General features: G+C 42.2%; 1 protein-coding gene across 1 annotated transcript in view; it reads left to right on the forward strand.

The window, feature by feature from the left end:
• The first annotated feature begins 10,607 nt into the window (after positions 1-10,607).
• LOC147458780 (ATP12 protein-like protein) overlaps positions 10,608-18,144 on the forward strand; it is a 120,055-nt gene continuing 112,518 nt past the window's right edge. Inside the window, exon 1 of the mRNA XM_086510223.1 lies at positions 10,608-11,043. Coding sequence (XP_086366349.1) covers positions 10,681-11,043 — 363 coding nt within the window. The 5' untranslated portion in view covers positions 10,608-10,680. The remainder of the gene's footprint in view (positions 11,044-18,144) is intronic.

An 18,144-nucleotide genomic window follows, 5' to 3' on the forward strand; every position in this document is an offset into this window, starting at 1 on the left:
GTGCTATGCATCATTTGGAAGCCATGAAGAGAGCGTACTATGAATTTGAGAACATGTGTAATGTGGGAAGTATCAAATGTTGGGTTCTCAAAAACCTTTTTGACAGATTGGTGACACCAATTCTTCTTTATGGAGTTGAAGTGTGGGGCAGGAGCATCTCAAAGTCTACTTGGAAAGAGTGGGATTTTTCTTACAAAATTTCTTCAAGTTAAGACACAAACACCATATATGCTCCTACTTCTTGAGTCAAGATTTCTTCTAATTGAAGTTATGGACATGGAAAGGGTTGTGGAGTACATGATAAAGATGCATCAAAACCCCTCACATCGACTTCCCACAATTGCATGGGAAGCAAGCAAAAAAGTCTAAAAGATGCATAAAAGCAAGACCTTGACCACACGATGGATGCAAGACATAAAGAAGTGGTTTGGGAGATGGGATGCATACACTTGCTACATGATGCCTCAATAGACTCCCAAGTGAATAAAGCTTTTCTACAACCCCAATGTATTATGGCTTGGTAAGAATACACTCGGTCACGCTTCATACACTATGTTTCCCCCAACTAAAAAGCCATGTTCTTAGCTAAAAGAGGAAACCGTACTCACCCTTATATGCTTGAGCCTATCCCCTTGTCAATAATATGTACTATTGCAGCCACTTAGCTTAGCTCCCACTCCCTTCAATGCGAGACAAAGTAACATTCACATGTAACATTTGTCCCATAGGTCATCTTTGACCTTCGAGGAAGATAATAATATCTATATATCTCTCTCTCCCTCCCCCCCCCCCCCCCCCCCCCCCCCCCCCCCTCCCTCTCTCTCTCTCTCTCTCTCTCTCAGATCTCTCTCTCTCTCTCTCTCTCTCTCTCTCTCTCTCTCTCTCTCTCTCTCTCTTAGAGAGAGAGAGAGAGAGAGAAAGATGATAGTATTAGTGTAGTTAAGGAGGATGGGTTAGTGTCCCATTCATGATTGGACAACACTATTCCTAATTAAGATAAAAATGCTTAAGAACACAAGATGATAGAAATTGGTCAATCTCACATTGCAACACGAAGTTTCATTGCTATTCGAGCATAAAAATGAGCTCAATATATAGGAGAAAAAAATGGTAGCTTTAGTGAAATCAACAATGAGGCATGGAAAATTATTCAAATTAGCCTGAGAAGAGAGTATCAAGTGGCAAAACTTGTGCACACCTCTTTGGGGCTGTTTTTGACCTATCTATTGGCTTCATATGCAAGTGGAAAAGTGCCAAAAGGTCCATGGGGTATATATGCACATGTGAGCATCATTTTGGATATGAAATCATGCATGTGGACTTAGGGAGAGTCTCCATACTAGGGGCATAAGCTAGGCTTACCCCAACAATCACCCTCCTCAGTCTAGACTATTCCAGTGATCAAATCATAGTGCCTAGGTCTCTTGTCGGATACATCTACAAAGTTCTTGTGATACATCATGATGGGTTACCACTGGATTCAACACTGATGGTTCTCTATTGGATACATCATGGTGATTCTCAGCAGATTCAACGACCACGGTTCAATCGGATACAATGTGTAGGGTCTCATGTGGTCCTAAGTTTTAGACAAAGCTGAAAGGAAGTGTGTGCGTGTGTATGTAGAGGGAAGTTGTTAGTAGCGGCTAACACACGAGATATGCTATGGATGTGCACAATGTTTCCTACTCACTTTGTACAAGGTCTTGCGCTCATTGGGAGTTCCAAAGTTGTATATGCTAGCTAGAGGGCTCAAACTTAAACCCATAGTAGAAGGGATTGTGGTGAAAGCCTTTATAAGGAAGCCTTTATGCAAGGAGGCTTCACTCTTGAGTATCCACTCTTAAGGATCCACTTTTGAGAGCTCTCTCTCTCTCTCTCTTGAGTGTTCACTCTATGGATGGCCTAGCCTTGAACTTAATGCCCATGCTTAAGTGGCTAGTGCTAATCCATTTTAATTAGAGAAGCATTCTTAATCTAATCTCTACTTTCTCATTAGTCTTAATTCTTCTATTCCATTATGCCATGAAGTACTTTCACCTTTCTCATTATTCTAGATTTGAGTGTGTGTGATGACTTCTTGCTTATTAACCACTCCTACCCTTCTATGAGCATTTGATTTGCGATATTTAACATCTCTAATTAGGTTGATTAAGTTGGTTCATAATCTTGTAATTAGTGTATGTGCCCTATTGTTTGCTTGTGTGTGGATGGGTTTTACGAAACTCTAGCACCATTCACCTTGTGTGTGTAGCTTTGATGAAGTGCCTTGATTGGCATGTGGTGATTGGAGAGGCCAACACCAATGCAATTAGTGTGTGCTTGTCATGAGTGTGCTTTGGGATTCTAGTCTATGGTAAGTCGGACTTCGGTGGGCTTAATGTGTGTAGGTGATGCTTGATCGATGATGTGACTAGAGATAGTGAATAATGGCTAATCTCTATTGCATTGGATGATCATACTCTTGAATCCTCGAGGTCATTCGATACATCCGATGCTCGTGCTTCCATGCCCTAGCCGGGTTGCCGATGCTAGGATTGATAATTTTGTTGGTCTTGGGTTGATTAGGCTATGCTACAATTACCCCCAACAGAAGTGTCGCCTCTACTCAAAAGCATGATATGTGTGAAGAGGGATGCCGCCTCTTCTCGATGTTGATGATGCCCTTAGTATCATAGTCATATTTGTCTTTGGTCTTCAAATCCTTGCGCTCGTCTCCTTGGTTGATGTCTTTGTTCTTCGTATCTTCATCTTCATGTCGATAGTCTTCATGGTCTTTGTTCTCTTTTGTGTTGTTGGTGAGCTCGTCTATGGTCATGCGATTCCTCTTGTGGTGTTTGGTCTTTGTAGAGTCCTTCATCTTCATGGAATGCCCGATCTCAGCTCCGATTTGGAAGTGTTTTAAGGTCTCATATGCTTTGCAAAATCCCAAAGCATTAGTGTAGGAGCTTATACCAATTACATTGTAAGTCATAGCCAATGCATAAGAAGTTTTACTATTCGAGAGCATGATTAGTTCTCTTAGAATACTAGGCATTTCAATGGCAAGAGCCATTGTAGAGCATGAATGCTCTATCCAAATTCTGCAAAACTCCATAGAATCACTTTGACAAGGATTAAGTTTAAGTTTCAAGCCCTTCTATTAGTTGTTTAAACTTGTGGGAACTGCTCCTGTGGTAGACACATGCATACCACCCCTTTGGATCATGCAAATTGGAGTAGCTAAGTTTAGCTTTTATATATATTATAAAAGGTTGATAATATTCAAATAAGAAATAGCATGTTCTCTGTGTGTGTGTGTGTGTGTGTGTGTGTGTGTGTGTGTGTGTGTGTGTGTGTGCGCTTTTCTTGCTCCTTTGCATGCTTAACATCTCCCATGGATCCTCCTTGGTGGCATCCACCATAGCCGAAGCCTTTCAAGTGGTAGCAGAGCCCAGGATAGCGTTCTAACATGCTTGCAGCAGGAACTTCAAGGTGTGGGTGTGTCGCCAAGCATGGAGTTTTGATAAGCGGCACTTGCAGCTTGTCTTGGTTGTCATCTTCTTGCAACGGCATATCAAAGTGTCAATGGTGAAGTGAATTCCCTTGCGTTCTGAAATGCTATCTGGTGAGTAGCCTTTCAAAATGCAAGGACAAGTGGTGACACTCGAGAAGGGTGATGAATCTCTGCACATTGGTAACCATAACTTCTCAAAATGCACTCTCTTGTAGTTATTTGTAGTTTTCAACATATTAAAACACTGCCTCGGCGTTTGCGGTGTGTTGCACACCAGGAGATGCACTTGAATCTCTCATTGGAGTTAGCTACGTACAAAGCTTCTTAAAACGTTGTTGGTGGAGGTACTTTGCAACGACCGACATAAACACTATAAAAGCTCAAGTTGGTGACAGTTGGCAAGATTCTCCGACAAGGTAGTCCAATAGCTTCCATAATGTTCCAAAAATTTTCATGCAAGAAGCATACCATGAAAAATCTCAAGATAAAGACTAAGGTGACAATTGCAATTGTTCAAACTAATTTCCACAATATGCTTTTGCTATATCTTGGTCAATCTTTTCTCATTGAAACTATCCTGATAAAACTAAAGGTGATTTATTCCTGGTTGTTTTTCAATCATAGATTTTCAACAATTCTCATGTCTCAATTGTACGAGTTATAAACACTGCCACATAAAAGAAAAAAGGTGGTAAGACCTCCCAAGTTATCAATTTTTGGTTGAGTTCTTGTTGTTTCCATTCTGATGGTTGTTTGAGAGAAGTACACACACACCCCATGTTGTTGTCATTGGGGGGGGGGGGGGCTGGGCTTTCCTACTCATTGTTTTCAAGTGGTCTGTTGAACTCTGTCGTGGTTTGTTCTCAGCCCGTTATCAGTGATTTGTAAATCACTTCTCGTGAGGTTATTAGGTAAACCTAGACCCAATGTTTGGGCGTAAACCAAAAACCCCTTGTCTTGGTAGCTTAAAAGTAGCACCAGGTTATGGGTATACCAAAACCCTTGGTTGTGAGAAAACCTGAAACTCACGCGTGTTGAGTACACCAAAAAAACTCAAAGTGTCATGAGAGTGGCAAGTCTAGTTTGGGCTTGAGGGGGGGTTGTTGGGTTTCAAGCCCTTCTGGAATTTCTCCTGTGGTGGATACATGCATACCACCCCTTTGGAGCATGCAAACTGGAGTAGCTAAGTTTAGCTTTTATATATATGTGTGTTCCCTTTTTCTGTGTGTCGAAGTCTCTCTCTCTCTCTCTCTCTCTCTCTCTCTCTCTCTCTCTCTCTCTCTCTCTCTGCTTTTCTTCCTCCTCTGCATGCTCAACATCTCCCATGGCTCCTCCTCGGTGGCGTCCACCATAGCCGAAGCCTTTCATTAAATCAATAATCTGATTATTAGCATTAATCCTCTTCTAGAGTGAGGGAAATTTGGCTTTGACGCACGACGTAGTTGATAAAATGGGCTCAAATTTGGTGAGCATATACTTTTGAGTAGGGAAAAGCTACCCCAAAGGGAATTTGATATAGTCAAAGCAGGCCACAAGAATTTGTGCTCTGAGCTGTACGCAGGTTGCGATGAAGAATTAAGCAAAATTGGGGAGTAGAACGAGAAAAAGGAGAAGCTATAGCATTGAAAGGCCGCGTCTTGACTGGAAAGTTTTTTTCACGTTGATGGCAAGCTCTAAGGAGGCTGCTTAGTGTGTAAGAAGCTCTACAAACATCAACAAAAACTTGAGGCTACCAAGCAGTACAACTGATGAAATCGTATGAAATTTGGCGAGCAATTCTTGTTTAGCATGGCAAAACTGCACCTTGAAGGAATTGTATAAGTTTGTAGTACAGCATGAGTATGATCCTTTGCAACAATGCACAAGAAGAATCTACAAATCGCCAAAATTGGCGCATGCAAGGGCTGATGGTCTACGTTGAAGCAATAGGAGGTGCGTCTTGAGATAAACTGCGACTTCTATGTTGGATGCTCCACGAATGGGACCGTGTACAAGCCGCATTCAGATTAGCAATGTAGGTGTCCATGAGATGCTAGCCTTTTCAAACATTTTCTCCATTAAAATAGGGGGAAGTCATGGGCAAGTTTGACTTTTGCTATTTGATTGGCCAAATGTGGGGTATAGCCTTGAGAAAAGAGCACGAGTTATTGATCCTTGCAATGATTAATAAAGCTTAACCTAAGGAAGCTAAAGACGAAGGATTACCAAACATTTTTTTTTTGTAAATGGTACTCTCCACCTAATTACCATGAGTGGTGGAGCAAGAGCGGCTCATATCTCACGTGATAATTAAGGGAGGATTTATTACTAAATGCAAGAGGAGTTTGAGGGCTTAAGTAATGCTTCTAATCATTGGAATAAATAGGCCTAAAGGATATGCCATAGGCTTTGATACCACTTGATAGGATTAGCATAGTTAAGGAGGATGGGTTAGTGTCCCATTCATGATTGGACAACACTAATATTAATTAAAATAAAAATTCTTAAGAAAGATGATAGAAATTGGTCAATCTCACATTGTAGCATGAAGTTATGTTGCTATTTGAGCATATAAATGAGCTCAATATATAGGATAAAAAGTGGTAGCTTGAGCGACATCATCAATGAGGTGTGGAAATCCATTCAAATTAGGCCAAGAGGAGAGTATAGAGTGGAAAAACTCGTGCACACCTTTTTGGGTTTGTTTCTACCTATTTGTTGGATTCATATGCAAGTGGAAAATTTCCAGAAAGGTCCATGGGTCATATATACACATGTGGGCATCACCTTGGATATGTAATCATGCATGTGGACTTAGAGAGAGTCTCCATACTAGGGGCATAAGCTTACCCCAACACGAGAGAGAGAGAGAGCAGAGAGAGGGGAGAGGGAGAAAATGAAAAAAAAAAGCTCGCTCTAGAAGCTTTTGGAGCGAGCTATGAAACATAAGCAAACAGAGGGAAAAAGCTCACTCCATATTAATCCCTTAGCTTTTTTACTAGACTTAGCTAGTAAAGCAATATTCAAAAAAACTTCGCTCCAAACCTGTACTCCTTGCATCCGTCCTATTCTCAAGGTCTTGCTTTTATGTGTCTTTTGAACTTTTTTACGTGCTTTCCATGCAATTGTAGAAAGTAGATGCGAGAGGATTTGATGCATCTCTATCATATACTCCACAACCCTTTCCATGCCCAAAACCTCAATCGGAAGTGATCCCGACTTAAGCAATAGGAACATGTATGATGTTTGTGTTGACTGAGAGAAAGCTTGTAAGAAAACACTTTTGAACATTCTCAAACTCTTTCGGAGTAGACTTTGAGATGTTCCCACCCCACTATTCAACTCCATGCAGAAGAATCGGTGTCATCAATGTGTCAAAGAGGTACTTCTAGAGAACCAAAACGCGTGACATCCCCTTCATCACACATGTTCTCAAATGCATAGTATGTGAAAGTGATGCATAACACACTCGTGCCACTTGTGATTGGCCGCAACCTCAAGATTAAGGTACTTAAAGCTCTCAACAACTTCAAGTGTCTAAATGTTCACTCACTTGGCACTTGGGATTCTTCTATCCTTCTCCACGAGAGAGAGAGAGAGAGAGAGAGAGAGAGAGAGAGAGAGAGAGAGAGAGAGAGAGAGAGAGAGAGAGATCCATGTAGACCACACATTGACGTTCCTCCAGGTTGAAAAATGACAACATCCTTCATAAATTTGTGTTTTTCCACCCTTTCCGTTTGCAATATGTCTGCACCACAACAAAAAAAGAAAAAAATCAAAGATGCCTTGGTAGCTTCCCCCCCTCACTCGTTGGCTTGATTTGAGCCTCTCTCTCTTTATCTATTCTTGGCCCCCAATTTTCTCTCTCTCTCTCTCTCTCTCTCTCTCTATGCATGAGGTGGGGCCAAGGGGAGGGAGCAACAAGTGTGTGTGCGAGGGCAGGTTGTGGGAAGGAGAAGTTACAAGGGTAGGGTTGTGGGTAGGCACCTCTCTCTCTCTCTCTCTCTCTCTCTCTCTCTCTCTCAATGCAAGAGGTGTGTCGGTGTAGCAAGGTGTGGCACGACGCAATAGGTGTACATGGATTTTTGATGGTGGTGGTGGTGGTGGGTCTCCTTATTGATGTGAATATATTTTGCTTATATTTGAATGTTTTTGGCCTACCCCAAAGGGGTAAGGCCTTAGTGATGCCTCCCCTATTTGCTAATGAAAAAGGGGAGGTTATTTTACGAACAATTTTTTTATTTTTTGAATTTGACAAGTTTCTAATCGATGCATGAAGTTAGTGGTCATTTATTTGATTGGGTGGATGGGGTAGGAATCCTAAGAAAAAGCAACGAAGAGATATCTTTCATGAATGAGATCTTGAAGATAATGTACATCTATATCTATATATCTATTTATATATTAAATTTTTTGTCCTCCCATCGAGGTGACTGATTCTCCATGCAACCACGTCGGATGGGATTCTAGCCTCGCCATCCAACATTTAGACCTCTAACATGGCAACACTTGGCAGTGCAAAAGGCTCCAACGTGGTGCCCATACATCGCTTTGTGCAATTCTATGCAAGCTGCAACTGATGTGGGGTGGACTAGAGTCCACGTGCTTGTAGTCCCAATCAACCACAATGGAGGTTGTCTATTGCTTTGGCTCTATCGCCTGTTGATGTATGAGCATGTATTTTGAAGCTTGAGCTGCGGCAACCAGTAGTGCCTTCACTACCTTGAGTTGTGGGTGTATTCCTTGGGACCCACTGAGTTCGCCATCAAGATCCACATGTTTGAACCACCCAAGCTTGGTCATGGGCATTGGGCACCCACATCATAACAACAAGGAGGTTCGTTGATGCCAGCCTATTGTACGCAATCTCAGATGGTCATCCCATAGGTCGAGCGCATTGGCTGCCTGCAACTTGAGAGCATCCTTCTCCTCTGCTTTCCTCTTGCAACTCCAAAAGAGCCTCATCTATGCATCACACAACAAAAAGACACCTCTGTTGCTTCGCTCAATTTCTCTATATTATTATATGAACCCCACTAGGGCCTCTTCGCCTACTTACCTTTGAGGCATAGACCGATCAAGACCTACCTTGAGTCTTTTTCCTCTCCTTCGAGCCAATGCAAGTGGGATCACAACCTTAACATGAGCAAGCATTCACAAGTGGGGCCATGCAATTGATACTCTCTCTCTCTCTCTCTCTCTCTCTCTCTCATCTTGGTCTGCAATGAATAGAGCAGCTTGTGTTTCCTGCACCATAGTTTCCTTGTGCATTTTTGTCATTTTGGCATGCACTATGGTTTTCTTGGCCCATTAACGTTCTCTATGTGGTGTGAATTGTTGTCTTTGTGGATTGTGCACCAATCATGAGTGATGCTGCATTGTCTTAGTGCTATCCTACATAAGCCCCTCAACCTCCTCAAGAACCTTAGAAGTAGCTAATGAGTGAAGGGCAAGATTGGGATTCTCAAAAGGAGATGTAGCATGTGTGGTGCGCATTACAATAAGCGATGTGACACTTGGTGATAATGATGGTGTTGATTGTGTTGTGTGGTGCAAAGGTTAATGAGGGTCGACATCACTTTCAATTGACCAAGATGATACCAATCAAACCTATGCAGTAAGTGAGGAAACTAGGGGGACCAAGATGGCCGAAAGATAGAGCTTTAATTAGAGCTACAATTGGATGCAACTAAGGTAGGGGCAAGAAGATGGCTAGAAGTAGTGGCAATGAAACATGTGGACAGAAAATGGCGGGAAACATACAAGCCAGGCTCAAGATGGTGTATATTTGGAGTTTTGGATTGTATTTTATTTTTTTGAAGCCATTCAGGAGACTTGAAAAATTAGGAGAATGTAATGACATGGTAAAAATCGCTATTGACAAAGACTTGAATAATTAGGAGAATGTCATTACATTATAAAAACACATTCTATCCTAAAAATCTCTATTGAGAAGTGTTCCAGGAATGAATTTCCATGAACTCTCATATGTGGGAGGAGAGTTACAAATTTGGTGGATAGTGAAGCTTACAAGTGCATTAGGAAAGCTAAAGCTTGAAAGTTCCTGCCTCTTTGCTTTCGAAATTTAATTAAATGAAATATTGTAAACATATATTTTATGCATGTATATATACTGTTACAAAAGGAGGAGGGATTCCACCCCCTCTCGCACCTCCTTGATTCGGCATGTGTGCCCTGCGGCTTCGACTACATAACAACGCAACAAGAGAGAGAGAGAGAGAGAGAGAGAGAGAGAGAGAGAGAGAGAGAGAGAGAGAGAGAGAAGTGACCGAAGGCCGCTAACCGTACTATTGTATGCATAACATAGAGGACCTTTCAAGTCGCATCATTTCTTGCATGTGAGCAATCCTCACACACAAGCTCTGATAGTGATATATTTTGTTGAAAGGTGTCAATGAGATTGAGGAGGAGAAGGGAGACGAAAGTGATGCCAGTGAAGATCGCATGGAGGGGCTAGTTTGCATAGAGAAATCTAAAGAAATAGCATCAAACACTAAAATGTTTTTTTACATAAAATGAAAATGGCTTAAAGACAACATTTATACCAAACATTGTAATTTTTGTATAGAGTTTAGACTCAACATTTATAACACCGAAAGTTATGTTTAAATAGAAAGGGAGACATGGTTGAGGTTGATAATCAAAGCTAGAAAGAGTATCATTATAAGCTTTAATGGATACTTCATTACACTTAATCATCACTTTGGCTATTTCGAGCACTTGAGAGCCTACATTTTTACAAAAGCTACCATCTCAATTGAAACTTTTTGGACCTCTTTAATTCCAATTTGTATTTGAACTCACTCCTAAGTTGGCTAAGGCATCCATAAATCCATTTTTCACTATCTATTTTCAATCTTCATCTCCGTGTATTGCATATCTCAGTACACACTTCCATATTGTTATACATACATGCACATGCGTATCTATCGTTATTGCACACACCTCTCTCTCTTTCTCTCTCTCTCTCACTCAAATTGAAATGATGGTCATTTTCACCTTCCCCTGCTGGCAGGCCTCGTGATTTTATCACTTACTGATTTAATTTCTCAAAATTTTGTACATTCTGTGACCTTCAAATTTAAAATTTTAAAGGTAAAACCTAAAAGCTGCAAATTGCGAGAGGACGGGAGAAGTGTCCACTGGCAAGGGTGATTGATGCCAGGAGAGGGCGTTGGGAGAGAATGAATCGGTTGAGTGGGCTATGGAAGCACTTGGGAAGGACGAAGTTGCCATACGGAGCGTGCAGAGATCCACGGATCCCGTCCTTCCTTTGCACCATCTTGTCGTGCTCCTCCTCCTCGCAGGCTGCTCGTGTTGAGCAGGCATCATTGCGTGAAGTCTCTGCACAAATGCCAGCATCCGCCCACAGTGGCCCTTCCATTGGCCGCCGCTTCTACAAGTCTGCATCTGTCAAGGCGTCTGCTGATGACGATGGATATCTGGTGATGCTGGATCATCGTGTCCTGAAGACACCCTCTAAAAAGCATCTCAAGGTGCCTTCCTTGAGACTTGCCCAAGCCATTGCTGTGGAATGGGAATATCAGGTAATTGTTTCTTTTTCCACGTAGCAGGTCACATAAGTTCATCAATTCTGCAATGTAGCTTCTGTGGTCTAAGACTCTCCAACTCTTCTCTCTATCTACGTCACAATACCATCTTTCCCGTCTAGGTGAGTTTCCCTTTGAGTGAGGAATCCCCTATACCTCTGTTGACTTCATACCTAGTCCATGTTTAGCTAATGTGGCACCTCGTCATGCAATGAAATGTGTTGCCTATGTGGCTTCTCTAATTGTACTATCCTATCTTCCAAAAGCATCCCTTCTATTGTGGGCTGACCAATGTAAGTAGTAGGCATGTGTTATGCAGTAGGTCACCCTGGATGTGAGCCTTAGATGCCAGATTGCTCTTATGTATGGAGCATCTTTGCTACGCTCAATAATCTCTGGCTAAAGTTATGCTCATTTTGTTTTCATCATAATTACTACCACGAAGAGATCATTAATATTTCTTCCTCACACTTAATTCTTTCTAACCCTAACAAGTAATATTTGTGGTTAGAGCCACAAGGATCAGCACACTATAATCCTTTGTGACTTAGCCTAATTGTTAGTCAATCATTGCATTAGTTTTCCGATCTATGTGTGCCCAATCAAGTGTTGCATGTTTGTTGGGCAAGCCATTGAGCCACTACCCTTCTTAGAAGCGAACTTAGCATTGGAAAGTTTGTCTAGGTAGTATTATCAAGCATTCCTCAATCTCTGCCCTAATTCCATCTCAATAAGGCTTTGAATATTCTCTTATCGCTCTCTCAATTGCAATCTTCCTGAGTCAACCTTGATTGTATTTTGATCGGTTAGTGATTGCATATCCCAAAAGCTATTGATCTTATATTTATGTGACGATGTGACTTTATGTGTGTGTGAGTGTGTTTGGTTTATTTATTTCATTTTGTGTTAAACAAGGAGAAGTATTTTGGTCCTTTTGTAATATTGGCTTTATTATGATCGATTCTCAAGAGTTTCTTTTGGCCTTGGTTGTGGTTTTGTTTTGTTATGTGAGTACTTTTTGTCTTTGCCTTGTTTTGTTATGTTTGTGATTAAAGTTTTACTTTATAAATTTGTATAATGTATATCATAATCGCATTACTTAAATTTTTTAACTAAATAATAATAATATCTCAATTTGGGTCCTTTGTATCAAGGATTTCTTGTGCGATTTCATGAAATATCTCTTGTGAAAGGAGAGGTGAAGTAGTGATTCTATCGTAGAAGTGCATCCCCTATCCTTCTTTTTTAGCGACAAGAACAGAAGCACCCCACCCCATGGAGATTTACTAGGCTAACTAAAACCTTTTGCAAGATAGGCTTGTAGCTACCTAGCGATCTCATCTTTCCCTTTTGAGCTAAACGTGTAAGGTTGATGAGAGACGGATGGCTATCGGGCAAAAGCTCTACCTTGTGATCAAGGTCAGGCCCATGAGACGATGAAAGCACATCTGGTAAATTTGATGTCTACATGTTAGCATAATCTTTTAAAACGGAAACCAAATATACTTCAATAGTAGGATCATGATCAAAGGAACAACATGCTCAGAGGGAGGCATAACAACATGTGAATTTACTGAATGACAATGAAAAGAAAATCAACAATGTAGTCCATGACAAAACATACTAAGGCTTGAACCTTAGGATCATGACATTAGAATCTGTGGTTCTAGAGCATAGAGAACCCTCGACTACAGGATGGATACTCATGATCAAGCTCAATAAGCATAGTATGAGATGCATAATCTTGTGACAGAGAAGCTGTTTTGCTATAGAATCACGGCATGCCTAGAATGACGTGTAGATGCTGTAAACTCATAATACAGAAGCTCAATACTTCATGATCGTGATTGTAGAGGTCGATTTGTGGCACGACCTCAATTCATCGATCCAAAACTCGATTTTTTGCGTATGAAACCGAGTAGACACGGTGTGCAAAATGGTCTTGAGCTTAAGATCGTGTACCACATGAGAAAAAATAAAATTGTGAGTGAATCCATTGCTAAATAAAGTTGTTACAGCTTGGCCATTGATTTGCCTTTTCACACATAGACAAGATCATGCGGGCCAAAAATGGTCTTATCGACTTGACAACCTTGGCATTCACGGGCATTAACATGAAAAATCTTTGAATTAGAAAAACGTAGAGTATGTGGCTCGTTGATGATATTTACTGGTGTCTTTGCTGCCGTAGAGGTGGTTGGATTCATCTTTCGTTTGGATCATCCTTGTGGTTACGGAAGTGACCGGTTTGATGGCTCATAGCCTCCATTTTTCTTCCGATCCTCGGCACAACGGGTCTTGTGAAACCGGCCTGTTTGATCCAAAAAGGGCGGTAGACTTTACTTTAAACCTTGATTTAGCTTTCACCCATTATTAGTCGTCTATTTTACCTGTACTTTCAAGACACAACAAAGGGGAGAGGGATACAGGCTGCTGGATTGCACCTGTATGAGTAGACGGACACCAGATTGGCCCCTAACTTAGGCGCCCCTTTCGGTATTTCTTTATTGTTCAAAAGAGGGAATAAACGCTGTGGTTCCTACAAGCTGCCCCACACAAACTCGGCTGAATTTCCACTGTTCCAGCCCGATTTCGGCAGCATAACTGTACTAGAACCCTTCACGGTCAGTATTCCCACGCATTGACTGACTTTCCCGACGCATACGGGCACTTTGCAAAACCTGGCGAGAATCTGCAGCACGCTGAATTCTCTGTTTTCAGCCCTGAAAATGCACCAGATCGCCTGTACAGCGGTCCCCTTGCGTCCCCGAACCTCCTGGGGGTATTAGGGTCCGTTTAGGGCCAAAACCCTAAACCTGCAAAAATACACAGCAGGCTGTAATTCACTGTTTCGGGCTCCGTTCCGCGTGCCGGTCGCATCCCTAGCAAGTCCTCGAGCTCCCGCACCTGTAGGGCTACTTGCCCTTTGAATCGGACGAGATTTCTGGCGTGAAACCTCTCCGAATTCACCTGTACCTGCGGGGGGATTAGCCGCTAGCTAATCCAGTACCTGTGCAAGAGGCTCTTGCCTCGGCAATCGCGCATGAACCCACACAACTGTACATTGGTCAAATGAAGAGCCCACTAGAGGGGCATAACATACTGCCAAAGGGGAGAGAGAGAGCAGTGCGTAGCGTGCAGGGCATCACTCCTGGCACCGCACTGTGCATAAGAGGGAAAGCAAGCACTCCATAGCTCTTAACCTGTGACAGACACTTGCAAAATGAGCCTCCCAGCTATAAATCACGTTTTTGCCTTCTCTATAAGTAGTAAACTGGCCTCAGAGTGCCAAGTGTCACTCATTTGTGCATTTTCCCGCTTTAGACCCTCGGGTCTAAAAATATCTCACCTGCAGCCTCTGTTGACTTGGCCACAGAGTAACAAAATGATCCCCATGTCAAACTGCACGTAATGACGCGAAGACATTTTCAGGTCCCAAAATAGCAGTTCCCTAAATTTTAGGAGATGCTGCCATTGTATCTTTCTAGGTCATCCGACCCTCTTTGTACACTGCGGCCACATCCAGAACTGAAATGTAGCCTCTGTAGCAAAGGATTCCACTTTGGCTAGTCAATGACCCCACTTGGCTAACCATAGTCCTTGTCCAACCTTAGTGCTCTCTTGCCCTCAGGCCTGGACTCCCTCTGGACAGTTCCACACTAGCTATGCAATGCAGGGCAGTTAGATTTCCCGAGGGGTGTTTCCAAAAAGTGAAAGTAAATAGATAATAAGAAAGAAATCAACAAAAAGGATAGATAGTAGTCACACGCTGGTGACATACCCCCCTCTTGAAATCTCAAACGTCCTCGTTTGCATCTATGTCGTCCATGCTTACTGTCAACACTGATGTATTCAACACCTGTCGACACATATACGACACATACATGCTCATTGTCAACCCTGGTGTATTCAACACCTCGTCGACTCATGTATTGCCTGCGTGTGAACCCTGTCCCAATGACATAGTGGTAGCTTCGCACTCTGCCATTGCTTTGAGTCACGAACTTTCCAATGACAAAATGGTAGCTGCACATTTTGCCACTGTCTTATAGTACACGTTGGATCCCGTAACACTTTCGAGCATACCCAAACCGACAGTTTAAGAATGCAGTTACACATGTACTCTTCAATAGAAGCAATCACTGTATCCTTGACAAACTGACAAGAAATACTCACTTCTATAGCACTAACCAAACTTTTGGACATTCCATAAGAGCAATTGCCAAACTGACAATCTGTACAGCTCTAACATTCATGTAACAGGTATTTCATTTGAGCTCACTTTAAATACCATGTACATCATTTGTTTCAGAAGCCATTGTCACACTGACAATCCATGTACCTTTGAAACTCAAGGGGTCAAGGTAGGTTGCAAATCGAAGGCTTCCAGGTAAAGTGATAACACAGTTGGTGACTCTGCAAGTTCACCTTCTTCCATCCACTTAGCATCCATTGGTGGATAGTTTCTGAACTTTACCAAGTAACGCCTAGCAACCTTGCCTTTCACTTTCCTTTCTTTGTGTGCCAAAATCTGTTCAGGGACCAAGATCTCGTCAAGTTCCTCGACTTCCGGCTGATCTTCAGCTGGCATATCTTCTGGCACATCACCCACATAGGGTCTGAGAAGACTCACATGAAACGCATTGTGAATCTTCCAACTGTCAGGCAATTTCAGCCTATATGCAACATCACTGATTATGTCGCACACTTGAAAAGGCCCATAGTAACGCATGCTGAGCTTTGGAAACACTCTTTCCTTGCCCTTCATCTTCTTTAACCTTGCCTTTTCAAAGCGTAAAAGCACCCAATCACCAAGGGAATATACCACTTCACGGCGGTGACGATCAGCTGCTTTCTTTTGCTTTGCCTGAGTCCTTTCTAAGGCCACTTTGACCTTCTTGTACATTTCATCCATGTCTTGAACATACTTATCTGCTTCAAATATCTTGTCCTTTGTATGCAGTATGGGAGGAACTTTCTTGCCACCTTCAACTATCTCAAAGGGTGCCTTGCCAGTTGATGAATGCACTGTATTATTGTATGCATACTCCACCAATGGCAAATACTGCTCCCACTTTCCTTTATGCTCTGACACATAGCACTTGAGCAGATCTAGGACAGTAGAATTTGCCTCTTCCGACTGCCCATCTGTTTGAGGATGAAATGACGAAGAGAATTTGAGCGTAGTACCCATATTCTCAAACAAGCCTTTCCAGAACAAACTAGTCATGCGTGGATCACGGTCGCTAATAATCGACTGTGGCATGCCATGATACTTGAAAATATTGCTCATAAACAAGCGTGCCATCTGATCTGGCTTTATCTTCTTCCTGACAGGAATAAAATGAGCCTGTTTGCTGAATCTGCAAATAATGGTCCAAATACCATCATTTCCTGTCTGCGTTCTCGGAAGATCAAAGATAAAATCCATAGCAATACTTTCCCATGGTTTATCTGGAATAGGTAGTGGTTGCAATAACCCTGGTGCCTTTTGCCTGTCAAACTTGACCTTTTGGCATATTAGGCATTCTCGCACAAAGGCATCCACATCCCTTCTCAATGTAGGCCAATAGAAGAATGTCTCAACCGCTTTAACTGTAGCATCGATACCACGATGCCCTGCATACGGTGGGACATGACTCTCTTCCATAACTTTGCGTCGCAATGGCTTTGTGACACACAATCTGCCATGCATCATCATGAACCCGTCTTTAAGAAGATAGTGTTCATGACGTTGTCCATCCATTAGTTGCTCGAAGACCCTTGCAAAATCTTCATCATTTGCATACTGTTCTCTCATATCATCAAGTTCATGATGATAAGGAATCGACACAGCTGAAATTTGTGGCTTCCTTGACAAGGCATCAGCCACAACGTTCTTCTTGCCTTCCACATGCACAATCTGAAAATGGAACATGGACAAGATATTTGCCCATCGCATATGCTTCTCAGATAACTTTGTCTGTGTCAAGAAGTATCGCAAGGTCTGATGGTCCGTTTGGACAACGAAATCTGCACCTAGCAGGTAGTGTTTCCAACTTAAGAGCGCATGAATCACAGCCAGTAACTCTTTCTCATAGACCTGCATGGTCATCTCTGGCCCTTGCAAAATTCTGCTCTCATAGGCTACTACCCTGCCATCTTGCATTAGCACAGCACCAATGCTACTACCGCAGGCATCACACTGGACCACAAATGACTTCCTAAGATCTGGCAACACAATGACTGGATCCGAAGTCATCTTTTCCTTTAAGAGATTAAAAGCTAAAATCTCTTTTTGTGTCCATCTAAAGGTGACTGCCTTCTTTTGAAGAGCATGTAAAGGTGAAGCAATCTCAGCGAAATTTCGGATAAACCTTCTGTAATAGGAGCATAGTCCCAAGAAGCTTCGGACATCATGCACCGTCTTCAAATTTGGCCATGACTTGATCGCTTCAACTTTTGCAGGATCCATTCTGACACCATCCTTTGAGACAATGTGTCCAAGAAAGTGAATCTCTTCCAGAAAAAACTCACTTTTCTTTGCATTGATGAGCAACCTATGACTGCGTAGCTCTTTGAACACAATGGCCAAGTGATGCCTATGCTCCTCTTCATTCTTTGAGTAGACTATCATGTCATCAAAGAATGTACCAACAAACTGCTGGTGTGGACGGAAAATTCTGTCCATCATCCTATTGAACGTAGCAGGAGCATTTGTGAGACCAAAGGGCATCACTAAAAATTCGTAAAGGCCAAACGTTGTTCTAAAAGCAGTCTTGTGCACATCCTCTGATCTAATGCGGATCTGATGATACCCACTCTTTAGATCTATCCTGCTAAACATAGCTGCTCCTTGTAATTTGTCCATAATATCATCAATTCTAGGTATAGGGAACCTATTCTTGATGGTATTCTTGTTCAGTGCACGGTAGTCGATGCACATACGCCATGAGCCATCCTTTTTCTGCACCAACAACACTGGAGAACAGAATGGAGATGAACTGGGCTGAATCAGCCCTTTTTCTAACAGCTCCTGTACTTGGCCCATTATCTCTTTCTGCTGAGCCGCACTAACCCTGTACGGAGGCTTATTTGGTGGGCTACAGCCTGGCACCA

Source organism: Adiantum capillus-veneris, chromosome 4 (assembly GCF_014529385.1).
Source record: "Adiantum capillus-veneris isolate H3 chromosome 4, ASM1452938v2, whole genome shotgun sequence".
Classification (NCBI taxonomy): domain Eukaryota; kingdom Viridiplantae; phylum Streptophyta; class Polypodiopsida; order Polypodiales; family Pteridaceae; genus Adiantum; species Adiantum capillus-veneris.